The sequence below is a fragment of the Rana temporaria genome, chromosome 2 (assembly GCF_905171775.1).
Source record: "Rana temporaria chromosome 2, aRanTem1.1, whole genome shotgun sequence".
Classification (NCBI taxonomy): Eukaryota; Metazoa; Chordata; class Amphibia; order Anura; family Ranidae; genus Rana; species Rana temporaria.
Window position 1 is genome coordinate 375,545,719 of NC_053490.1, and position 27,524 is coordinate 375,573,242.

The 27,524-nt window shown below is 39.4% G+C and overlaps 1 protein-coding gene across 1 annotated transcript in view; it reads right to left on the minus strand.

Moving 5' to 3' along the window:
• Positions 1-27,524, minus strand: part of HNF1B (HNF1 homeobox B) — a 75,898-nt gene that overhangs the window by 14,113 nt on the left and 34,261 nt on the right. The window contains exon 5 of the mRNA XM_040337814.1: positions 2,757-2,914. Coding sequence (XP_040193748.1) covers positions 2,757-2,914 — 158 coding nt within the window. The remainder of the gene's footprint in view (positions 1-2,756; positions 2,915-27,524) is intronic.

The window sequence follows — 27,524 nt, forward strand, 5'->3', positions numbered from 1 at the left end:
TCCCATTGACCTTAATTGAGCAATACATGTTGCAGTTGAGGGGCTGAATTTGATCTGCTTTGTATTGAGCTGCATTTTTTTAAAGCAGCTTGTCCTTTTAAGGTGCATTGATACTGCTGGCAAAGCAGGTCAAATTCAGGCGTTTCTTGTCAAGCACTACATTTTTCATTTGAACACAGCTGTCTATGTTTGAATAGAAAATGCAGCTTTTGACTAGCATGCTTATAGGCATGAAGCAAAGGCCGTATAGGGAGGGGCAAAGATTCTGGGTCAGCACAAAGAGTATGTAGACATTCCCCTTAAGGCAGTGGTTCTCAACCTTTCTAGTGCCGTGACCCCTTGATACAATGTCCCAAGTTGTGGGGACCCCTAACAGTAAAATTATTTTCGTAGCATGGGTTGTCAGCACCCGGGACAAGACATGTAATTTGCAACCCTAACCCACAGACATTTAGCGCTCCCTGAGTCCCTTCCACTCGTACAGTATTAAAACCCCTTATGGTACATTTTAGGATGTACCACTCTTTCTCTTTGTTCTTCTTTCTTTCCCTTCTATCTCTCTCTATTCAAATTTCTTTCTTTTTTTTTCCCCCATCACTCTCTCTAGCCATCTTTCTTCTTCTTTCTCTCTGTTCCACCCCTCTTTTCCTCTCCCTTCCATGTATTCTCTATTTTTATTCCTTCTCTTACTCCTTGGTGGGAGGGGGTGGGATGAGTGGATTAGGTGCTCTTGAACAAGGTCGCCTGCTGATCTGAGAACTGTTGTGAGGACTTTTAATGGCAACTATAATCACAGGTAGTGTTACTCACTGTGCCTCTGACTTTGTGGCGTCTCGTTGCAGTGACACCTATGCCGAAATCAGGAGATAGGGTCTCCTCCAGCCCCTCCCACTTCACATTCCTCACCAGTCAGCTGACCTCTGGCCTCTCCCCCCCCCCACCCATGACGTGAACTGAATGGGAAGCTGCAAAGAGGCTGAGTGGGAGGCCACGGGCTCCAGGAACAGCCCAGCTGGGCGGTCACAAAAAGGCAGGGAGAGCAGTGCGGGCTTCAAAAACAGCCCAGGATTCGGGGACCCCTGGCAAATCATCATTTGACTCCTGAGAGGGTCCCAACCACAGGTTGAGAACCACTGCCTTAAGGGATTTATGATGTGCAAGGATGAAGAGGCGGTGCTCAACGTATACATTAAGGCGCTTAACCCAGAAATGCGTAGAGTGGGCTCAAGGATACGTCATCATGTGACTAGTTTTAGGACAATTCATCATCTACAATGATGAAAATAAGCACGGTGACTATATTACTATAACAAAGACAAGGTGTTCACATGCTTGTGACATCAGTGTCTTTATCTCTATGTCGAACCAAGTTCATTTAAAGTGTTAATAATTTTGTTTTTAGGGATTGGAGCACTTTGTAGTGCATTTTGTGTATAATGAGTACATATATTTTTATTTTAATACTACTACTACTACCATAAATTTACACATTGGGTCAGGGTATCAACATTCAAATACTCAGTTACCTAAGCAAAAAAAACATTCATACAATCAGATTTATTCTGTTTATTTTTATAATAGATAAGTATTTAGCTGCATGTTAGCAACCACAATGTCAACTTGGGAAAGCTTGCTTTGAAAAAATTGCAAGAGGAGAAGAAGCATGGGACTGAAAATGAAGAAGACCCTTGGATTAATCTATATAATGTTGAAATAAAATGAACAGTGGGGAGTGGAGGGGGGCATTTTAAATGTTTGGATCCTCCCTACCAGTGCTGAAGGGTATACAGACAGGTTTTGGCATGGTGAGAGTTCTGCATGCACATAGCCCTTCAGTAGTGGCAATGCTATTCTATATATTCATTGTGATAAAACTGTACAGATAGTAGTACAGAGACTATCTATAAGAAATATTTTACATTGGGATGTAAAATGAAGTGGCAGTCTCAAGAATTGATGCAGGCAAAAGTTTTTTTTTTCTGACCATAAACTATTTCTAAGCAATTTGATTTTTTTTTTACATGGATTAGGAAATTTGGTAAAAGTGTTTACCTGTCCCATAGCAACTTTACTTTTTTACGTTTTAATATCTATATATCTATATGTTAAATCTAAGACCATTCTGCAGTTTAAACACTGAGAGTTCATTAAAATATCATACAAGATTAGTCATGCACTGTACATGGCAACAAATACCACTGTTACATTATATACCTGCCTTGATATTAACTGAAGGGAAAATAAAGTGTTAAGGCTTGGCAAAGTAATTATCTCATTAATGACACATTTGACACCTCTCTGCTGATTACCTGTGAAATAAAGTAGCCAATGACTGAGATAGAAAAGGGAAAGTATTTTGCCTCAAGTGAAAAAAGTCCTGTCCTGTCTACACCTAGCCAAAGTCTTTAGACATGAAGGCTTCAGGAGAGCCAGTTTTATCAATGTGCATGTCATCTGTGAGGAAAAACAAACACTGTTCCACCCACTTTCCTACTTTGTAAGGCATTTAATCAATAAAAAGTGAACAGCTCTTTGTTACATTTATTGGTCAGCTTCAAAAAAGGCCTTAAAGTGGGTCAGAGTACTGCTTTTTAGAGCAAACTGTGCATTCATGATTTTTTTTCATCCACAATGCCTCTTTGTTTACTGCTGACCCTGTGAGAACCTAAAAAAAAAAAAAAGAATACTGTGTGTTTTACTTGCTTGTCTCTCTTATCTTATCAGCTCTGCAGCTACAATAGGCCAGGTGTACTCACCAATTTACCATCAGGTGAAAGCATGTTATGGCCAGAATCCAAGCCTGCTGGAGAAACTTGCTGGAGGACTGATTGGCTGGTTAACATGCCATTGTTACCATGGTGATTAATCGTTGATGATGACGTGACTTCACTTCCTTGCTGACTGTATCTTATACCTGAAAAAAAAATGTTATTATTATGTATCCTATTTATACCATGGAAGTATTTAATTCAATTCAATAAAATCATACTCTAAATCTTGACAATTAAAAAAAATAAATAAAGACATTTACTGTAAGCACCAGTCCAGTTATGTTTAAACTCTGGGCCATCTTTGTCCATCTGGAGACAAAACCACTACCATTTTGTTAAAGACCAACTTCAGACAGAACATTTTTTACATAACGAGTCAAGCCTCGTACACACGAGCAGGTTTTCCAAAGGAGAGAAGAGCGAGAAGAGCTTTTGGCCGGGAATCCCGGCCATGTGTATGGTCCCTTGCAGTTTTTCCGACGGGAAAACTGCCAAAAACCGCCGGACAAAAAAAGAGAACCTGCTCTCTTTTTTCCCGCCGGGTGGGCTTTCCGGCAGTTTTTGGCAGTTTTCAGATGGGAAAAACTGCGATGGAGCATATACGCGGTTGGGATTCAAGACCAAAGCTCTCATCTGAGTTTTCCTGACGGGAAAACCTCTCATGTGTACGGGAGAAAAGTTACAGAGTAGGTTCTCGGTTTTCCCCCCAGGAATCCCACTTGTGTGTACGAGGCATAAGGCTAGATCCTCTATCAGGATTTATTATTTCTGTCTGTGACTCCATGAGGAAGATTCCCCCCTGTCCTATTGATGGTTTCTTATCTGCTTTGTTTGCCCCAAAAAAGGGTAATTTATTTTGTCAATATTAATTATACACTGCAGAAGATTATGATCATGATCCAGGGCTGAGACAAGGGGTGGGTGGGAGAGTTGGCTGCCCCTATCCCTACTTACTGTAGGGATAGGGGCTCTTTAATTCTCTTACAGGGCTGGGTAATTTGGCATGCTTACTCTGGGCGCTGGATGACCTTGTCCCAGTACTGATCAAATCCTAAATATTTCAACACGTTTAATAACTAATTAGTTCCTGTATAGACTGTGACAGTAAATTACATTTAAAAACCACTACCAGTTGAGAAGTTTTGAAACTTTTCCCCCATGCTTTCCATTGTGAGATCTAGATAGCACCATGCTCATGGCCAGTGTTTAGATGGTGCACTGAAGTGTTGTGAAATTAACGTGTGTTCACTTCAAATATTACAAGTATTTTAAAACTATGAGTTCATAATTGGATGTCTGACACACTGAGATTTTGTTTCCTGGTTCATACCCAGTTAAATTATGAGAAGTAGCAACAAACTAACAAAATTCAAGCCTTTCGGTATCTCTTGGCATGTATGTGCGAATACACAGGTCAATCTGCTAGCAAATCCAACCACTTTTTAAGTGACTTTTGCTTGAAGAAAAATTCTATAAAAGCCCCCTAGAAAAAAGGCTCCTAATGCTTACTGTGGCTCTCAGTTGGATGTTCAGCGGGCACTTTTTAATGTGGATGGTCTACCTTATGTTTTTTATGAATATCATATTAGTAATAAACACTGCACAATAAAATGTTCCTATGAGACCGCGTACACACGATCGGTCAAAACCGATGAAAACGGACTGAAGGTCCGTTTTCATCGGTCCAAACCGATCGTGTGTGGGCCTCATCTGTCAGTTATCCTTCGGTTAAAAAATGTAACCGATGGACTGATAACCGATAGGTCAAAACCAATGGTTAGTATGCAAAAGCATCGGTTAAAAACCCGTGCAGGCTCAGAATGAAATCTACGCATGCTTGGAAGCATTGAACTTCGTTTTTTTCTGCACGTCGTTGTTTTACGTCACCGCGTTCTGACACGATCGTTTTTTTAACTGATGGTGTGTAGGCACATCAGACCATCAGTCAGCTTCATCGGTTAACCGATCATGTGTACGCGGCCTGAGTCTTTGGTAGTTTTGTGGGACTGCTGAGAGGAGAAGGAACACAATATTCTGAGCATCCTGGATGTTGAAGGCTGAGGAACAGAGGAGTTTCTTCTGTGAAATACGCATTTTGACCTGCTTTTTTATAAGAGGTCATGGCCATCTGCTGAGTGAGCACTATAAATATTGGAGTCACCTGTGGTGTCATGCAGGGACTGAAAATTGGAAATTGATTTAACCTGTCGCCATATAGATATGAATATAAAAATGATTGGTGGCAGGTTGCCTGGATCCCTTCAAAAATAAAATCAGATTCCTTGTTCATTATACAAGAAAATAAAATCTGATAGGTCACTACGGGTGACAGCTATACTTTGAATCAGGTTTTTTTAAATGTTTATGAATAATTGAAAAAATCAATTTGCAGGGAAGATAATTTTTCCCTAAACAACACTTGTTGTTCAGTAGAATACACAAATATTCATAATGATAAAAATATTAATAATAAGTAGTATTATAAATAAAATTATTTACACTGCTATTGACATCATTATTGACCAAATCTAACAAAATAAAGGTTACTTGTACTTGTAAAGCATTTTCACAAATAAGCAAGCTTTAGCTAGAGTTCCAGCTTCACGCAGCATAAACATTAATTAACCCAGGCAATGTTACACACATTCTTTTACCGTATTTTTAACCTCATGCATAGCTGCATAGTTATTAGGCTTGAAAAAGGCAAGTCCACAGAGTTCAGCTTCTCCTACATTACCCCACTGTTGATCAAGCAAGGCAAACAAAAAGTCAGTGCTAACTACTTTCAATTTGTCACAGTGGGAAAAAACTGGGTTGCTTTCATAAAAAAAAAAAAAGATCTGATTATGCTCTAAATTAAAAACAAAAACTTTTTTTACTCAATTTAAGTAATTGCTTGGTATACAATCCTAAGAAAAAGAAAATGTCTGTAGATACAGTTGATAGTTTTAGCATGGCCAGATCCCTGTGAATTATTTGCCAGTGGGACCCAGGATCTTACTGTTTTCCAACTGTACTATTTATCTCCTAGTGTAATACTTATTGGATGGATAGCAGGTTTTCAAACAAGGCTGGCTATAATTTATTTGACTTTCTTTTTGGGAACAAAAGATGCCATCTGACAAAGCTACATTGACCAGGTCATTGGTTCATACCCATGAAGAAGGCAAGGGGAAAGCTGTGAAGGCAAGGGCAAAGCATTTAGGCCCCCTTCACACTGAGGTGTATTTCAGGCGTTTTAGCGCTAAAAATAGCGCTAAATAACCCCTCAAATACTCCTGGCCCAGCATTCTCGATGTGAAAGCCAGAGGGCTTTCACACTGAGGCAATGAGCTGGCGGGAGAAAAAAAATCTCCTGCATCTTTGGAGCGGTGAGAGGAGCGGTGTGTATACCGCTCCTTCCCATTGAAAACAATGGGACACTGCAGACCCTTTTTCGGGGTTAATACCACTAGTGGCTGAATACCGCCGCAATTGCGCGTCAATTCCGACGGTATATCGCTGCTAAAAATAGCGCCGCTATACCGCCACCACACATACTGCCCCAAGGAAAAGCCACCCAAGCTAATAAATCCTTCCCTGAGCAGCCTCAGCTAGGAAATGTTAGCCAGGGTCATAAAGGATTCTACAAACAGATTAGTATTATTATTATTATTCAGAATTTATATAGTGACAATGGTTTGTGCAGTGCTTTACATATTAAAGAGAGACAGTACACTTACAATACAATTCAATACAAGAGGGTTCTTATGAACACTGCTTTAAGAAGTAGGATCAGTACATAATTATTTTATGTCTGCAGATACCTTAATATGTAGGGCACCAAGCAACCAATCAAAACCTCAAGGGATTTCAGGGCAGATATGAATGAGAATGGCTGCTTATGGAAGTATCTTCAATTCGTAGTACACATACAATAACTCATCAGGCTTAGTGTCACCTATGTTTGCTGAACTAATTACTGTATAGATTTTTCAGGTAAAAGCCAAGAAAACTGGCATTGAGTTCTGATGCTTGCTTTCCAAAAGGGGTTTGTTTACTAAAGGCAAATAGGCTGTTCACTTTGCAAGGGCATTTGGCCAAGAGCTTTGTGACTTAGTTAAACCTCTGCTGACTTCCAGCATCCATTCATGTAGAAACCCCAAAAAAATGATTGTCACAAAAATTGTAGCGCTCTCCTTCAATAAAGTGCATTCAAATTATAGTTCATAAATAAATATCTGAAATAGTTTAAAAATCATCTATATATAATATAGTCCCCCTTTAATACAGACCCCTTCTCTCAGTATAGATCCCCCTACTAAGTACAAAACCCCCTCCCGAATTACAGACCCCCCCACTAAGTATAGACTCCCCTTCCTAAGTAAAGAGCCCCCCCCAGTTAAGTACAGAACCCCTCCCACAGTACATACCCCCCACTAAGTTCAGACCCCCTTTCCTTAGTACAGACCCCACACTAAGTACTGACCCCCTTTCCTTAGTACAGACCCCACACTAAGTACTGACCCCCTCAGTACAGACCCCCCTCCATCAGTATAGATCTCCCCCTCAGTACAGACCCCCCTCCCTCAGTACAGTCCCCTCATCAGTATAGACACCCCCTCAGTGCAGACCCCCATCAGTAAAGACACCCCCACCTCAGTGCAGACTCCCCTTTAGTATAGACACCCAACCTCAGTGCAGACCCCCATCAGTATAGACACCCCCCTCAGTGCAGACCCCCCATCAGTATAGACATCCACCTCAGTGCAGACCTCCCATCAGTATAGACACCCCCCTTAAGTGCAGACCCCTACCATCAGTATAGACACCCCCATCAGTATAGACACCCCCCTCAGTACAGACCCTCCCCAAATATGCACAGAGGTGTGTGTCCCTTTGGCTCCTCCTCCTGCTGTGTGGATGTAAACAGAGAGGAGGGGAGGCAGCTTTGGTCCGCTCCGCTGAGGGACACAGCAGGGAGACGCGAGAGACGCAGATCAGTGTAGAGCAGCGAGTGGTTTTGCTACCCACAGGTGTCACCCCTCTGGTGGGTGTCATCTGGGTGCGGCCCAAACCCCCCACCCCCCCTAGCGACACCACTGGGTAATATACAGTGGGGATCAAAAGTTTGGGCACCCCAGGTAAAAATTTGTATTAATGTGCATAACGAAGCCAAGGAAAGATGGAAAAATCTCCAAAAGGCATCAAATTACAGATTAGACATTCTTATAATATGTCAAAAAAGTTAGATTTTATTTCCATCATTTACACTTTCAAAATTACAGAAAACAAAAAAATGGCGTCTACAAAAGTTTGGGCACCCTGCAGGATTTATAGCATGCATCCCCTTTGAAAAGCTGAGACCTGCCAGTGTCATGGATTGTTCTCAATCATCGTCTGGGAAGACCAGGTGATGTCAATCTCAAAGGTTTTAAATGCCCAGACTCATCTGACCTTGCCCCAACAATCAGCACCATGGGTTCTTCTAAGCAGTTGTCTAGAAAACTGAAACTGAAAATAGTTGACGCTCACAAAACTGGAGAAGGCTATAAGAAGATAGCAAAGCGTTTTCAGATGTCAATATCCTCTGTTCGGAATGTAATTAAGAAATGGCAGTCATCAGGAACAGTGGAAGTTAAAGCAAGATCTGGAAGACCAAGAAAAATATCAGACAGAACAGCTCGCAGGATTGTGAGAAAAGCAATTCAAAACCCACGTTTGACTGCACGATCCCTCCAGAAAGATCTGGCAGACACTGGAGTTGTGGTACACTATTCCACTATAAAGAGATACTTGTACAAATATGGTCTTCATGGAAGAGTCATCAAAAGAAAACCTCTTCTACGTCCTCACCACAAAAATCAGCGTTTGAACTTTGCAAATGAACATATAGAGAAGCCTGATGCATTTTGGAAACAAGTTCTGTGGACCGATGAGGTTAAAATAGAACTTTTTGGCCGGAATGAGCAAAGGTACGTTTGGAGAAGAAAGGGCACAGAATTTAATGAAAAGAACCTCTGTCCAACTGTTAGGCATAGGGGTTCATCAATCATGCTTTGGGGTTGTATTGCAGCCAGTGGCACAGGGAACATTTCACGAGTAGAAGGAAAAATGGATTCAATAAAATTTCAGCAAATTTTGGATGGTAACTTGATGCCATCTGTGAAAAAGCTGAAGTTAAAGAGAGGATGGCTTCTACAAATGGATAATGATCCTAAACACACCTCAAAATCCACGGGGGATTACATCAAGAGGCGTAAACTGAAGGTTTTGCCATGGCCTTCACAATCTCTTGACCTCAACATAATTGAAAATCTATGGATAGAACTTAAAAGAGCAGTGCTTGACAGACAGCCCAGAAATCTCAAAGAACTGGAAGACTTTTGTAAGGAAGAATGGGCAAAGATACCTCAAACAAGAATTGAACGACTCTTGGCTGGCTACAAAAAGCATTTACAAGCTGTGATACTTGCCAAAGGGGGCAGTACAAGATATTAACTCTGCAGGGTGCCCAAACTTTTGCAGACGCCATTTTTTTGTTTTCTGTAATTTTGTAAGTGTAAATGATGGAAATAAAATCTAACTTTTTTTGACATATTATAAGAATGTCTAATCTGTAATTTTATGCCTTTTGGAGATTTTTCCATCTTTCCTTGGCTTTGTTATGCACATTAATACATATTTTTTCCTGGGGTGCCCAAACTTTCGATCCCCACTGCACATACACAACATCATTTGCCTTACATTAAACAGCTACTGAGTAAAATATAGAGATTTGTGTAAATAGTACTGTTCCTTGAAAGAAGTTAAGATGCTTTCATACTCTATCATCCTTTTCTAGGTAGCTAAATGCAAGAAATTGTGGTCAGCCATTTCAAGCTGGGGAAAGGCTCATAAAGAAAGAGTATAGTGTTCTGCACAAAAAAATCATCTTTCCATATGACAGTATCTGGTACATTCCTAAAACAAATCCATTTTTTCTTGTGACTTACTTAAACCAGCTCCTACCCATAAACTTGTCTTTAAAGTGACTGAGGTACACTAATATAGCCTTGTACCCAGCTTCTCAAAGAAATGCTAGAGTGGTAAAAGAAAATGCTAAGATCCGTCTTGCAAAAGTGCAGTAAATGTATGCAGTAAATGTATTAAGTGATCCCACCGTTGTTCTCCAGTGCCAGGCAACCAAGTGTCCTTATCAGTAAGTCAATAAAGATAAGAAGTCTGAGATGGAGGAGGGGTGAGAGAGTTGAGTAACCATTTTAAAAACTCCACTGACATCTGTCAAAACACGAACACAAGCCTGTTCCAAGGGAAACTTCCACTTATGACACGTATGCATATAATGCATAGACAAAATATAAATCAACTACATTGATATGATACCATAAGAAAAAGTTTGCTTGAAAAGATTACTTAGCTCTCAGTAATGCAACCCTTTCAATATCCTGACATTCATGCTCCTTGAGAGTTATTATGTCACAAAACGTTATAAAGTGTAGCTTTTATTTCCATCATAAACCTGTTTATTGCCACCAACCCAACCCACTCAGCAGTGGTTTCAAAGCACTTATTACCCCAATAAAACTGAAAGATTTTCAGCATCAGTATGCTGTGGCATGTCATTGCACTGAATAGAATGGTAAAATTTTACTTTTGCATTGATCTGAAATATTTCAAGGTTAATGACATTACTTTTCAAATTTATTCCACTCTGACACCAAAATAATATATTCCCGTGTATAATAATATGTATAATACTCGTGTAGCTATCTATCACAGACATTAGTATTTCATATTTAACAATTGCGTAAGGATGAAAAAACATCATCAAGGTTTTTATAATGTCTTCTAACTTCCAACATTATTGCACATGTACACTTGTTTCCCTACTTAAAACCATCATGCACACAATATGTACTGCAAAACGTAATTACTTATAAATTACAGTACATGAGTTGCACATAGTTACTTGCAGGTCCTCCTCGTGGTTCTCTATTAAAAAATAGAGAACTGTGGTTATCTTAGGGCTGTTGTATTCTACATAGCATCTAGTCCCAATTTTCCATGAAAAACAGTAGGCAGAGGCAGGGCTAGGGATGGTCGAGTAAAAGAAATGTTATGATATGGAAAAGGATTGCAAAAAAAGTACCGTAACTGCTTAAGCATGAGAAAACATCATAGAGGTTTTTATAATGTCTTAGATTATTGTACATGTACACTTGTCATACTCACAATATGTACTGCATATCTTTATGGTAGAACATGAGTTGCACATGGCTGTTTGCAGGTCCTCCTCATGGTCCCATCATGGTTTTGAAAAAAAGAAATAGGCAACTGCGACTGTCTTAGGCCGCGTACACACGGTCGGTCCATCCAATGAGAACGGTCCGATGAAGCTGACTGATGGTCTGATGTGCCTACACACCATAGGTTAAATAACCGATCAGGTCAGAACGCGGTGACGTAAAACACAACGGCGTGCTGAAAAAAACAAAGTTCAATGCTTCCAAGCATGCGTCCACTTGATTCTGAGCATGCATGGATTTTTAACCGATGCTTTTGCACACTAACCATCGGTTTTGACCTATCGGTTAGGCGTCCATCGGTTCAATTTTAAAGCAAGTTCTACATTTTTTGACCGAAGGATAACTGACCATGTGGGGCCCACACGCGGTCGGTTTGGTCCGATGAAAAGGTCCTTCAGTCCGTTTTCATCGGTTTTGACCGACTGTGTGTACGCAGCTTTAGGGCTGTTCTATTCTACACAGCTTCTAGTCCCAATTTTCCAAAAACAACAGGACGCAGAGCAGAGGCAGGGTTAAGGATGACAGAGTAAAATCAATCTTGTTATATCAAAATGGATTGCAAAAAAATAAATAATTTCCCCTTTTTTCAGTAATGATTAACTTATATTTGACATGTTGGACAATCAAGTCTTTTTTTCCAACTGTTTAAAACATCCTACTTTGAAATAGCACAAGCAGGTGTTCCGTCAGATATGGCGACCTGTCAGAATTGGTAACGGAAGTGAAGTTCCATCGCCGCCATCTTGCTACACCCCGCACTCCTCCATAGTAATGATACACCGAGAAGGGGGCAAGCGGACATCTTGTTACACCCACAGGAGTTTTGCATTTCACAGTTATTCTTAACACAAAACTGAGCTTATATGCTTAAATACAGTATTTGGAAATCCGATGTTAAATTTTAAAAGCAGCAGCAAACCTGCTGACCTCATAGAACACCGCTGTGGTTTTCCTGTATTTAAGCATATAAGCTCAGTTTTGTGTTAAAAATAACTGTGAAATGCAAAACTCCGGTGGGTGTAACAAGATATCCGCTTGCTCCCTTCTCGGTGTATCATTACTGTGGAGGAGTGCAGGGTGTAGCAAGATGGCGGCAATGGAAAGTCACTTCCATTACCAATTCAGACGGGTCACCATATCTGATGGAACACCTGCTTGTGCTATCCTCAGTTAGCCCTCATCTGGACATTTTGTCATCTCTCCTAGACACCTTTCCTCCTGACAGCAGCGTTTTGGCAGTAAAAACACTTGACACTTGTAAACATTTAAGCACGTAAATCATTTGGGTGTTAATTACATTTATTGGCCAGAATAAGAATTTATTCTAACCATTGAAATGAATGAAAGTCCAAGCACTAAACAAGCCTAATGTTAACGTGCATTCAGTCGCATTTACACGCGTCAATTGATTTTCTGCCAAAAAGACACTGCTCCTGGACATGCTGACCATGAGGTTTTTGCTGCCTCAAAATGCCCCTGCCTCTAAAAGTCTATGTGTGTATGGACACATAGGCTAACATGTAGAGGCAGAAAAATAAAACGCCAGACCCTAAAAGCCACGTGAAAAGCATCCACTATGCATAAGGCTCTCATTCTTAAAGGTTGCAGTCTTGAGAATTCTTATTTTCATGTGATAAATAAGGCCTGCTTTTTGATGTAACTAAATTAGCTAAAAAATCTATTATTACTTGCTAAAAAAAACATATATATTTTTTTTTAACAAGAATTACAGAACCAGCTATTTGTTAGCTTTCCTTATACTGAGGTTTTCAGATCATAATGCCCCTACAGGTCTACTAGTCTTTCAAATGCTTACCCATAGCTGGTGAGGTCATCCCTATCAAAGTAGGAAAATAGCTATTTTCCATTTACTCTACTTCTGCAAGAGTAAACTACCAGCATTTGTTGCCCAATCATGTGAATCAGCCACCTATGTCTAAGTAATTCCAATCACATTGCATTTCTCATTTACTGCAATAGCCTCCAGCTCTTCAGATTTACAATCTTCATGCATTAGCAAGCATATCAAGGTGTAACAATAGCCACTCCAGCTCAGTCAACTGGTTTGAGACCAAGTACAGACAACCCTGAATCCATTTAACAACTCTCTTTGGTAACTTTATATATGACTACATATTGTAGTTTATAAAGAATTTCAGTAGGGATCTACTGAATACAAAAGTAACACGTACATTAGGAAACTGGTCAAATAAGCTATATGATAAAATAATACAATGTACATTTTTCAATATTATCTAAATATCATATAAATAAAATACCCAAATATTCCACAATGGCTCAAAATTGATATGGTCCAGAAATATTTAGACATCATAAGGGTGAATAAAGCACCTGGACTAGATGGCCTACACCCATGGATTCTTAAAGAATTGTGCTCTGTTGTTTCAAAGCCATTGTTTCTCATTTTTAGGGACTTATTAATGACTGGAATAGTACCACTGGATTGGCAGAAGGTAACTATAGACCTGTTAGTTTAACTCCTTGATACTGGAGTGTTTCATTTCTTTTTATGAGGAGGTAAGTAAAACCTTAAACAAAGGAGTGGCTGTGGACGTAATATACTTGGATTTTGCGAAAACATTTGTCACAGTTCCCACGCGGCTAATGTGTAAAGTAATAGTGGTTGTAATCCTAAAAAAATATCCTGTTTCTTTAAGGCAAGATCTATAGCACAGTGCTTGTGCCATGTAATTTGTCCCTTTCTATGTTGTAATATACCTGGTTTATCCTAGTCCTGTGTGTGCTGACCACGGTAATCATGGCTGCTGAGCCTCCAGAGTGAGATATATAATTTTGCCCCAGTACAAATCATTAGTAAGTCATCATCTGGAATATGCAGTTCTGTTTTGGGCACCAGTTCTCAAAAGGGATATCAGGGAACTGGAGTGCAGAGAAGGGCAACCAAACTGATAAGAGGCATGGAGGAGCTCAGCTATGAGGAAAGATTAGAGGAATTTAATTATTTTCACTCTTGAGAAGAGGAGATTAAGGGGAGATATGATTAACATATATAAATATATAAGAGGTTCATATAGTGAACTTGGTGTTAAATTATTCGCTTTAATATCATCACAGAGGACAATGGGGCACTCTTTATGTCTGGAGGAAAGGAAATTTAATTTCCAAATACAAAAAAATGTGGAATAGACTCCCTCAAGAGCTGGTTCTGTCCAGCTCAGTAAATTGCTTTAAAAAAGGCCTGGATTCTTTCCTAAATGTACACAGCTGGATACTAATATTTCTAGGTAAAGTTGATCCAGTGAATATCTGATTGCCTTTTTTCTCATGTTAATTTTTAAGGGTTTAATCCCTTGGGACAGATCAAATTTATTTGATCCTCCCTGGGTATATGGTGTCATTCTCAGGCACTGAGTCAAGCAACGGTGGCAAAGTGAAATAAAGGAAATGCTCGAGAAGGGTTGAAAGGCTATTTGAACAATTACTGGATATTTAGCAGATTAGAATGAGTAAGTTCAATATATAATTCATTGCACATTCTTTTAGAGGGTACAAGCACCTTGAAGTATGTTGGTAATGGAAGTCCGTTTATGGGGAAAGGTTAAATACTGATCGAACAATTTGCCCAAACTTCTTGAAATAAAAGGTTAGGTCTATGCCTTAATTAAATGGAGTCCTTGGCGATTCAAGTGGCATTAGTAATGATCAATCCTGTTTATACAATTTTGCAGGTGTAACTATAGGGCAACTGTTTTCCTTTCACTCTTGTGGCACAGACGTCCCCATTGGACCTCTTGGTGGGTCTTGGGTAGTATCTGGAATCGTGACCATTCAACGGGGTGAGAAAGTACATTAATCAGGTGATCTATATGGCATATTGTGTTTGAGTTAATAGGAACCTTTGGGGTTCCCTAAATGAATGTATTGTTTGTTTTAAATTAAAATTTATTTTATTATTATTTTATTCTGTTTTAGTGGTAATGTTTTAAAATAAAGGTCCTATAAAATCTCCAGAAGAAGCCATGTTTGTGGTGAAACATGTAGAGGCAACCATTCTTTTGAAATATGACCATTGGGCTATCTATAGTTCTAATTGTATAAGTAGTTTTATACTGTTTATGTATCAATACATTTTTTGTATAGATGATTCTTTGATTTTCTGCACTTAAAACTCTACTCACTGCCCCCTTGGGGCTTACACACTTTTTTTGTTATACTCTATAGGAGGTGGTTCATTTATTGAAATCTCCGGACTTCATGAATAATTTGATAAACTATGTAGTACAAAGGACAACCTGATGAGATATAGGATGTTTTATTTAGTCCATTGCGCAAACCTTTGGTAAAGTGTGGTAGAAGGTCCAACATGAATCTATTACAAATTCAGACAGTAGTAGTTTTTATGTAGTTTTACACTGTATACAGCAATGACTTTAGATTATTTACCTTTGATTGCTAACCGTTCTTACACTAATACATTTTTGTATAAAATGTCCTTGACTTGCCTACATGTCAATTTGTGAATAGATCATGTCACATTTATATAGCATGTACTAATTACTCATCCCATCTCTATCATGTGTCTTTACAATATCACAGCTAACTTCAAAGTCCAGGGCAGAGATTACTTAAATAAATAATAAATAAAATGCTTCCGCTAATTATCTGTGTAAACAATAAGCTTTTTTTTTTTTGCAAAGCAGTTATAGTTATCCCAGTTCATTTGAAATATTTAATTGTCTACCTGACTATAAAAAGAAAAAAATATATATTAACAATGTCTTTTCAATGTCTTTATCAATTATGTTTAAACCATAAAAAATAAAGTCCATTTATGTAAAAACACTGCACTTTAGGCTTCATTCACACTGGGGCCTACCCAGAGAAAAGCATTTCCAAACGCACCTAAGCCACATTTCAACAAATGTGTTTAGGCACATTTAGGTGCTTGTTTATTTAATTAAAAAAATGCTCAAGTGCTAAACCCACCTAGCATGTAGATACGTTTAGACTTGTTTTGACACATTTACACACATTTGGCACGTTTTCTGCTAAAACCCTCCTCTCTTGAATGCACAAGTGATGTTTTTGTTTTTTTTTGCCACTAAACTTCTGTAAATGTCTATGTGTGCATGGACACTTAGGCTAGCATGGAGTGGCAGTTAGAGTTAGAAAAAAAAGTAAAACGTCTGTAAGACAGGCGTTTTTGAGCTTGTGTGCATAAGGCCTTATTTTTTTATTTATTTTTTATTCTCTATTTAGAAAAATCAGCACATCATATCTTTACAGCACAGATGTAGCAGCGGGAAATGTAACAGAAAATTGTACACCGAAACATGAAGGAAAATATGTACATCATTCCCCTGGCGCAGCACCTCGAGAAACCTTGCATCTATAAGGATTGAGCAGTTTGTTGCAAAGTCCCACTCCAACATATGGTTGGGAAGCTAATATAGTTTGATCTTTATAAAAAATATAAGGTGTCCAGTACTTGTCTTCTTGTTTCAATATCATCATGATCAAGTTTTCCATCTTTTGGATCTCATTAATTCGAGCAAGCCAGTGTGTTTTATTGGAAGGCACCATACACTTCCATAGGGCTGGAATGCAGATTTTTGCTGCATTAAGGAGATGTTTCAATAATTAATTTGTAATTAGTATCGCTTGTTTGAGAGTGGTGTATCATGTAGTAGAAAGGCTGCAGGATGTCCGCCAAGAGACACTCCCATTATAGTTGTTATTGTTTGCTACACCATGGTTCAGAAATCCCTTAATTTAAGGAACTTCCAGAAAATACAGAGTTTTCTGGACCCCTCAGAAGGCAGACACTGCCTTCAGATATTTGGGACCTGGGCGAACATGTGATGAAGCACCTCTGGCATCCTATACCATCTGGTGAGGAGTTTGTATGCTCTCTCTAGGTATCTGCTGGACAAGGAGGTCTTGTGGGTGAAGAGCAAGATTCTTTTCCTCTGCTTTTGAAGCCTCGTACACACGACCAAGGAACTTGACGGGCGAAACACATTGTTTTCCTCGTCGAGTTCCTTGTCAGGCTGTCGAGGAACTCGACAAGGCAAGTTTCTCCATTCCCGTTGAGGAAATAGAGAACTTTCTCTCTTTTTGGCTCGTCGAGTTTCTCGACAGTTTCCTCGACGAAAATGTACACACGACCGGTTTCCTCGGCAAAAAAATATCTCCCAGCAAGTTTCTTGCTGTTTTTTGCCGAGAAACTTGGTTGTGTGTACGAGGCCTGAGAGAGAGTTGTGTTTAAATCCCACTCCCAACTCTGTAGGAAGGGGAGCTCTTGTGGTGCATTGAGTCCTGAATTTAGGAGATCTACAGTCACAATACTATTACTAGAGAGCATAAAAGATCTCTACACGGAAGTAGTGAACACGTTCCCCTAACCAAGGAGTAGGGTTGTGGGGAGGAGTTCACTGACAGGTCAAACATCATTGTATGTAAAGGCTTTTTATTTGTCTGGCAGCAGAAGTTGAATTTTGTTTGAAAATTTTTCTTTGTAAAAATTTCTGTTTTGACTGAAATTCTTATCTAACAAGCAAAATGTAATACCACCTTAACCTGTCAGAATTCTTTCTAGAGTGAAATAGGCACCTCTCCAACTATACAACATGTCCACAAACATTCTATCAATATATCAAGCGACATGTGTCCAATTTAATTCTATTTTAGTAAATTAAAAAAATTAAAAATGAGGGCAGAAGTTTGAAGATATAGTTTTCCAAAATGTGACTATTTATACAGTTATTCATGGTTGGCAACATATAAGCAATTGACCTCTGAACTCCTCCCTAGTCAGCTTTAAGTGATGTCCTGTTGTGTTCTTCAATAGACTTACAATACCGGGCTTCCTTCTTTATATGAACAGGAAACCTGCTGTGCATTCAACAAATTTGTCTTCCTTTAAGAATAAAGTTGCTTTTTTAAATATATCCTCTATATAAATATTTTTAACTATAACACTTAGAATTATACCAGTGATATGTTAAGTGGTGTGGCTAATCAAAATTAGAGAAGCTTTATCATTGCTTTGACAAATCCAGAAGCATAATTTCATTGGCTACAACATAAATATCTGATTAGAACATTGTTGTATATTAAGTAGAACAAATGTTTTGTAGTAGATTATATGAAGCCTAAGGTCATAGGAGTAGCATGTAGGTCCCTAAAATTAGGTCTGATCACCTTTGTATTACTGCTCTTGTGCATCCCAAAGAAGTAGGAAAATTGCGCCATTATTTCTCTTGTGCCCAGTTTGCGTTCTGTTCCATAATACCAATGGTACAAAAACATCAGCTGGAGCATTGGCAATGGGATATACAAACCTCCTTCAGTATCAGGTGGAATCTGCAGGTTTCATATTCTGCTGTCTCCAGCAGAGGGATCTTCTACATGGTTTTGTCTATACTCCTGCCTTAAACTCGCATTGATGTCAAACTTGTCTCCTGTCACAAATACACCGAGAAACTAGTGCAGCCTAGAAAAATACTACTGCTTGATATAGCAAATAATTAAAAAAAGGAAATCGAAAGCGTACAATGATTTCTTGAAGAGCTTACTCTTTAGAAGCTTTTATTGCAGCTTGTGGTGTGACAACTGTCATAATACCTACATGTAATAATTTACATGCAAGTTTCATGTATTTAAAGGGCACAGAAAAACATTGGAATGAACAAACCTAAAATGCTATCCTCACAAACATCAGGTCCTGTGTTTAACTTTAGAAAACCTATCTTTCACCATGTGCAATCACTGTTTTGCTATATCTTTGCAAATATCATATTTGTCATTACCGCTAAAATTCTTTATATGTATAACGCTTTACACAACTATTGGTAAAATGGGACTTTTTTGTATCCTATTTAGTTTTCACCTTTATCACTGATGTTACTCATATCCTTAACATTAAGAAGAAGCTCAAAAATGTTTTTCCCTATTTTACCAGGAAGCCATATTTATATCATTGCACTTTAGTGTCAAACAAACAAATGTCCTGTGTAAATGTCCTTCTTTTATGGAATCTAATCAATGCGCGCACCAGTCTCCAGCTAATTCAATCAATTTTCACCCCGACCTAGCATGACCTCAGTAACTGTATTATGGAGGTAACCATCACTCCTGTCTGGTGAAAGAGAACCACAGAATAGGTTGCCACTATACCTCCTATACCCTAGGACAGCTCCTGCTGTCTCAGTCTAGTGGCAGTAAAATAAACTACGAGTTTAAGAGGCCTTCTGGGTAAAGATAAATGAACACTTGTACAGTAATTGCAGTCCCTTTAAGAGAAACAAAACAAAGGGTGTCATGGTGTGACTGAGTACGCAATGGAAGAGTGAGGGCACATCAAAGACTACAAGGCTTGTACAAAGGTGCCATTTAATTGTCTTGACTATGCATAAAGGCAACAATGCCATGACAACAGAAGGCTACATGCTGTTGTATTATAGAACAGCCAGTGAACAACACTGAAAACAGCTGACTTTGCTGACAGTGCTCAGTTTTGGGGAATCTTGAAAGCTATCTGTCTCAGAGAGCAGAACTTCTCTTCTGTCATTCTTTTATGTGGAACATTCCTGAATTAAGGTCACCTTTTGGTCATCCCAAGATTTGCCAAAAGATGCGTTCCTATATCGTAGGCTAAGTGTGGCCCAAACAGTTAAAAAACAAAGAACATAAATTATTACATTTTTAACAGAAAATTATATGCAACATTCAACAAGAGAAATGGATTAGGGATATTACTCTTCATGACATGTAGTAAATACTTGTATACTGTAGAGGCCATAAACACACCTCTGACAGCAAAGGCAACAGAAGCACCTGTACTCTATAATATGTTCTTACCTGAAAAATTGATAAGAGTCACCATAAATGACATGCATCAGTTTTATATAATGTAATAAAATCATTTGAACCAAACTATGATAATAGAAGGGTTATTTCTTCTCTGGCGTATAATACAGTTTAAGCAATATAAGCTTGAATCGATTAATTGGAAAGATGAAAATTAGTTGCTGAGGTTCAAACTGAGGGGTTAAGGTTCAAACTGAGGGGTTGATTTACTAAAACGGAAAAGTGCAAAATCTGGTGCAGCTGTGCATAGTAGCCAATCGGCTTCTAACTTCAGCTTGTTCAATTAAGCTTTGGCAAAAAAAAAACTGAAAGCTGATTTCTATGCAGAGCTGCACCAGATTTTGCACTCTCCAGTTTTAGTAAATCAACCCCTGTAGATAATATGGGCAGAACACTGGCACAAAGGGCACATGTGCAGCAATCTGGGCACAGGAGGAAAAAAGTGCAATTTTCCTACTTCTTTGGGATGCACAAGAGCAGTCCATAAAGCCGGATACACACTAATGCCGCGTACACACGATTGGTCAAACCGATGAGAACGTTCTGATGGACTGTTTTCATTGGACCAAACCGATCGTGTGCAGGCCCCATTGGTTATTTATCCATAGGTTAAAAAAAAAGCAATCTTGTTTTAAATTTAACCGATGGATACCTAACCGATAGAAAGGCACGTCCATCGGTTAAAAATCCACGCATGCTCAGAATCAAGTCGACGCATGCTTGGAAGCATTGAACTTCATTTTTTTCAGCACGTCGTTGTGTTTTATGCCACCGCGTTCTCACACGATCGTTTTTTTAACCGATGGTGTGTAGGCACGACTGACCATCAGTCAGCTTCATCGGTTAACCGATGAAAACGGTCCATCAGACCGTTTTCATCGGATGGACTGATCGTGTGTACAGGGCATAACAGTTTCTTTCATACAACCCAGTGTGCAACCCATGCAAACTTAGTTCAGCGATCTCCCCAACTGTGCTGTTGTGTTGTAATGGCTCCCGCAACCTGAACACTCCGATCAGCGCTCTTAGCTATTGGCTGAGAGCGCTGATTGGTAGTCGGATTGATGCTGGTGTTCCAGCATGCATGTCTGTTGGACAGACCGACATACACACGGGCCGAATGTCATCCAGTTTTATTTTTTGAACCGGCCATTGCCTCCAGATTTACCCGGTTTCAGTGATGGGATTATTGTACCACAATCTGTGTTCTTTTGTAAATTAAGTTATCTTTTTGATCAGCAATAGACACATTACCACTTTGCCAAGTATTTTTTCTAATGGTAAAAAATTCCAAAGCAGCAAAAATTGTTACCCATGAAAACCAATCAGGCATCATTTAACTGTTCTTAGCCACTGGATAAAGATAAAAAATATTAGCTACTGTGCTTTGCATGCCTTACAAAATAGAACATTACTGTCTATTCAATTACATGGTTTCCATAGCAATGACATGTAGTCTTGAAATTATTCAGTATACTGTAGAGGTTATCACACATATGAATTTTGCCACAAGAATCATCAATGTATAAGGACTTGTCAGTTGCAGGATCACTAAAAGAGCTGACGATTTGTAGATACGAACACTTGTACAATAGATTTCAGTACATTCGATTACATGCTTTTTTTTTGCTTTTAGAATTACATTTTGAATGAATGGACTTTACCGAATGAAAAGCACATACTGTTAAGAATTCATTAGAAAGAAAAATAATCATCCATCCTGCTCCTTGGAATTTTTCCCTCATTGCGGTTAAAACAATTTGACCCCACTAATTATAAAATGAACGTTTTTAAAATGAAATATTTCAAACAAAAATGTACTAGTGTATGGCCAACCTAAGTCTCGAAATCACACAACAGTTTTGTAATAGTCTAAAGCCCTGTACACACGGGCAGAATGTCGTCCGGCATTGGCCGGTTCAATAGAAACCGGCTGAACGTTGGGCAGCCAGTCCGACAGAAGCTGGCTGTTCAGCTGGCTCATGAAGGCTCATGACCGGAAAAGGTCTTCCGATGACTAAAGTGTTCTGGCGAGGGCACGTCCCCCTGTCAGAACACATAAGAATAGCAGGGGAGATTGCTGTACTAACATTGGATTGTTAATACAACAGCTCCGGCCTAAGCTGTCAGTTTTTTATTATTCAATTTGCTTGGTTGTGCGAAAAAAAGCTAGTGGTGTTAAAGTACCTTTAAATAACATTACCCTATTTACACATCACAAACATATTGAGTTGCTATTTGTTTTTGTTTTTTTCTCTGCTTTCAGGCTTTTTATATATAAAATAGACATATAAAATAAGACAGCCATAGCAGCAATATTATCAGACACAACTGTAGTGAATAAATATTCCAAATGTGTTTGATGTTTTACCAAGTACAAAAACAGGTCTTCACAGGTCAGTTTCTACGACAAGCTAATTTTACCTACTGAAACGCCAGCAAAAGTCACATGCCATAGCAAGTCTGATAGATAACAATCCTACTGTTTTTTTTTCTGAATGCTTTTTAGATTTTGATATACGGTAAAACAATTTATTTAGTACTGTATATTGTTTACAGTATAGTATATACTGTAGTATACTATGCTATACCCTGTTTCCCTGAAAATAACCCTTACCCCAAAAATAAGACCTAGCTTGATTTTTGGGGATGGCTGCAATATAAGCCCTACCCTGAAAATAAGCCCTGCTTAAAGTCCTTGTAAGAACATGTATTCTGTTTGGTAAAAAGATTATTTAATGACCCGCCAGAGATCATCTCCTTTCATTCAGCGGCCCCTCCCTCTGCAGTATTCGGAGTGGGGAACAACCACTTTAAGATCATCATTGTATATACTGTAAATAAATAGGACATCCCCTGAAAATAAGTCCTAGTGTGTTTTTTGTAGCCAAAATTAATATAAGACCTGGTCTTATTTTCGGGGGAAAGACGGTAGTATGATATTTACTGTGAAATTTGATAATGTTCGTTATACTGGATTCATATTCATTTATAGATATGACGTTAAATACAGCAGTCCAGTGGCTACATGCTACCCCTTTTGAGAAGCAGCTTATTCACTGCATAGCAGGCAAGTCGATATTATTTTTCTCATTATTAATATTATACCAAATTTAAATATCCTTATTAATGCCCATTCAATATTTTCAATTATATATGGGAGATCAAATTATGCTTTTTTGAAAGATGCAACACTATGGTAACAGTTTATGCACAGACTGTGTTTCTGGCATTATGGTATTTGTATTTACAAGGCTTCGGAGAAAGACCTCCACTGATCAGACTATGCCTGTGCATCCCTCTCTGTGGCCATCAAAGTGGAAGTCCAGCCAAAACGTATCCTTAGTTTTATACTGTATGATGTGGATAGGGGCTAGAAATGCTGCCACTTTTATTAAGTCAACAATTGAGAAATTTTCCCTCACTTACTGTCCTGGTGGCACCAGTCAAAAAGATTGGTAAATATTTCCAATGGGGACAACAGTAAAAACCTGCCATTCAAATATGGAGCCCTGACCCGGCCCCGCCCCTCTTTCCCCTGATTGGCTAGCTGACTTTGATTGACAGCAGTGGCAGCCAATGGCGCCACTGCTGTGTCTCAGCCAATCAGGAGGAAGACTTTCGGACAGCTGAGACACTGGTGGACATCGCTGGATAGAAATGGGGCTCAGGTAAGTGTTAGGGGGACTGCTGCACACAAAAGGCTTTTTATCTTAATGCTCCACGTTTCATCAACTCGCCGGCCAGAGCTCCGCTCCTCTAGCCCCCTCTCCGGCCGGCGTCCTCATTGCTACTGTGGGCACCCGGCTGTGACAGCTTTCTGCTTCACGGCCAGGCACTCACTGCGCATGCGCGAGCCGCGCTGCGTTGTCTGATTAGAAAGGTGATCGCCTGGGACCTGTCACGTGTCCCAGGCGATCGCCTACAGGGAGGGGCCACCAAAAGGCGATATGACATATCGCCTTAGCGGCCCCTCGGCGGAAGGAGGAAGTGGGACAGGATGTCCCACTCCTCCTGTAGCCCCCACTCCCCCCCCCAAAAATTACAATTGGCATGTAAGGGGGCGAGGAGTGGATTAATCGGAAGTTGCACTTTTGGGTGGAACTCCGCTTTAAGATAAAAAACTTCTGCCTTTACAACCACTTTAAGCTCACCAAACACATTACAGTATAATTGTACAATCTTTAGACCTACCAAAAAATATGTAGTGCAAGGGCCTGCCTGGTTTTATAGAAATTGTTCGGATAGGTTAGGTAGGTCCTCATACTATATACTTTTGGTAAATCCTAAATTGATTGACCATACATGTTTGTACAGATTATAACTGTATGGTGGCCCTCATATAGGTAATTGAATTATGCCCATTACACATCTTGTTATGGTTATACATAACATGGCAGTGAGTAGAGAACTAGTAAGCAGAACATGAAGCTATAGGGACACCAAAGTTGACAACATCTCTGCCAGGTCAGAGGATTTGAGGGCTGTGATTGTATTTATTTATTTGAAAAATGCTGGTTGCCTGACCATGAAGCTAAACCACAGTCTTCAATGCTTTCAGAGGCATTGACCTTGAGTATGTATATGTAGATGAGTAGTTCTGCCTTCACTCTGGCTTTCTAATGTGCATACTTGTTGTAGGTCAGTGAATGAGAAAGTACTGACACCAGCCAACTAGTATTCTTATTTCTATCAGTGTAGGTTTCCTGTAATTGTTGGGGTTAAAAAAAGTTGTTTCACTATATCCAAGGTGCACATGTAAAGACAGTAGACCTCATTTCTTCATTTGTCAGCCTCATTTCATTTACATTTCACTGAACACCCACCTAGGGGTAGATAAGTTGAATGAACACACAAATGTTTGAATACACGGGGAAGCTCTTCAGAGAGATGTGTGTAGTAACCCTGTCCTGACCCCATGCTTAACCTTTGTGCTTGTCACAGACTGCTTTCCTTTGTTTGACTTCTGAGTTGGCTGGTGTTTAGATTACAGGTAAAGGGACAATGGCTTTGCTATCATACAATACCTCCTGACCTACTGTTCATCTCAGACCTCCAGTCTGGAATCTTATCACCTGGACACACTAAAATAATGGCATATAGTTGCTGCTAGTCACCAAAATAAATGTCATGAAGCAGGCAACCCATAGGGGACATGACCCTAATGTTTCCAGGTGTCCAAAGACACTTCTGGCTGACCACTTTTGGGCAGAACTATCGACTGTAGACCACTGTATATTGGGCTACAATTGTAGTGAAGAATATACTTTTATGGAGCACTACCCTTCGTCCTGCAAGGTCTAAAGTTGGATACATACAGGCATAAAATCAGCCATTAACAGTTGGGCAGGAACCAGATGACTTTTAGCTCATGTGCACAGCTGTCTATTCTACGGAAGCCAGTCTTACAACAAGCTTCTGTCGAACCGGCATGTCAGAAAACCAGCAACCAACCAGCATTCGATCAGCACTATCAGCCAATGGCTTAAAAGGCTGATCAGTGTGTTCTGGCGGAAGGGGCAGTCCCCCTGTCAAAACACAAAAGCCATGCCGCACAAATATTGCTTGTGTTAGTTTGGCAATCTTTCCGGGTTCTTTTTCGTTCATTCCACTGGGTTGAACAAAGAAAAACTTTAGTGTGTATCCAGCCTAAAACAGCCTGTGGAAAAAAGAAGTAAAACCAATAAGGGTTTACTTCCTCTTTAATATACCAGTTTAGATTGCCAGTAGACATGCAGATCCTGCAGCAAAAATTATACATAGAAACATGACAATACTTGTAATCTCAATCCTTACTCAAACTATTCCCATATATAAATAACATAAATAACAGATAGAAATTACACAAAAAGTTCCCAACAAGCTTGTTTGTGACTTTTCCCAAACAGGAAAGTCCTGTACACATGCTCGATTTTCTTGGCGGTAAAAAGTCTGCTGAGAAAACCGAGGGGAAAGCCCGGCAGGAAAACTGCCATGGAGCTTTGGCCAGGAATCCCGGCTGTGTGTAAGCTCCATCGGCACTGCCTTGCAGTGTTTCCCATATTTAATAGATCTGGCGGGGAAAAAAAATGCTGGGAATCCTGACGGTAAAATAGAGAGCAGGGTCTCTATTTTCCCCGTCTGGATTTCCGGCTGTTTTCCTGACGGGAAAACTGCAAAGAAGCATACACAAGTCCGGTTTTCCCGGCCAAAAGCTCTCCTGGCAGTTTTCCTGCAGGGAAAATCGGTCGTGTGTAGGAGGCTGAACAGTCACAGATGGATCAAAATTCAGCCAGTGCCTCCTGAAGCCAAATTTCGACTCATCTATGGTCAGCATTAAACTAAATTTTGGCCACAGCCCATATTTGAGCAGACATGTTCTCAGTCTGTTCCATTTAATTTAAAGTCAGGAACATCCAGTTTTTTCAAGACTGTAAACCAGAAAGATCCAACTAAAAGGAAAACTATAGAAACCCATAAGAATGAATGCTAGTGATAGTGATATTTTAAAAATAGAGTGAATTAAATGAACACATACGCATAAGAAATTGGAATCTGGAAAGTGAATTTGGCCAGATACCCTCAGGCACTGATTTATCTCATCTGTTTACTAGTTTCCTCAGATTAGCTGACCTGAAATGTCAATGGCATTCGGCTAGATCTAGCAAGAAATGTATCATGACCATGGGAATTTTAAAGCATATCTAAACTTGTAAACAATGCATTTGTTATCTTTTTCAAGTTTTTTTTTCCATTGATATCACCTGGTAATGCAAATAACATACCTATTGTCTCTGGGTGGCTATGCTCACTTCCACACTGTATATACAGGGTGAGCCATGGTTGCCACCCATCTTGACTTCAGACATGTCTGCCTTTGCTTATTTCCATTACAATTGGGGCAATGGGATTAGTAGCTTACAGAAAAAGATAAGGTTGTTTGGGCTTTCAATTAACAGGAAATGACAAGGAGAGGTACAGGACAGGTATTTTGTGTACTTACTGAAATGTTCTTAGCCTAAAAAATAAAAATGAATGCAACCACCGCATTTATGAACTGGTAATCTGCAATATATTGCATTTTAGTTCTTGGGTTTAGTTTTCCTTTATTACGTCAAGTACACACGACCATTTTTCACGACGAGAAAAATGCAATTTTTTTTAATTGGACGTGAAAAACGGTTGTGTGTATGCTCCAGAGCATTTTTCTTGATGAGAAAAATGGCAGTTAAAAATTTAGAACCTACTCTATTTTTTCTCATCGTTTTTCACATCGTTCTATTTCACGTCGTGAAAAGCGGACGTGTGTACGCTTTAACAAGGGGGAAAAAAAAGTGCGAGATATGAGACGGGAGCGCTCGTTCTGGTAAAACTAGCATTCGTAATGGAGATAGCACATTCTTCATGCTGTAACAGACTGAAAAGCACGAAGACTGAAAAGCGCGAATCGCCTCATACCAAACTTTTTCTAATACGCGGTAACACAAAATCAGCAAAAGCAGCCCAAAGGGTGGCGCAATTCGAATGGAACTTCCCTTTTATAGTGCCGTCGTACGTGTTGTACGTCACCATGCTATGCTCGAGCATTTTTTTTCACGATCGTGTGTATGCAAGGCAGGCTTGAGAAAAACGT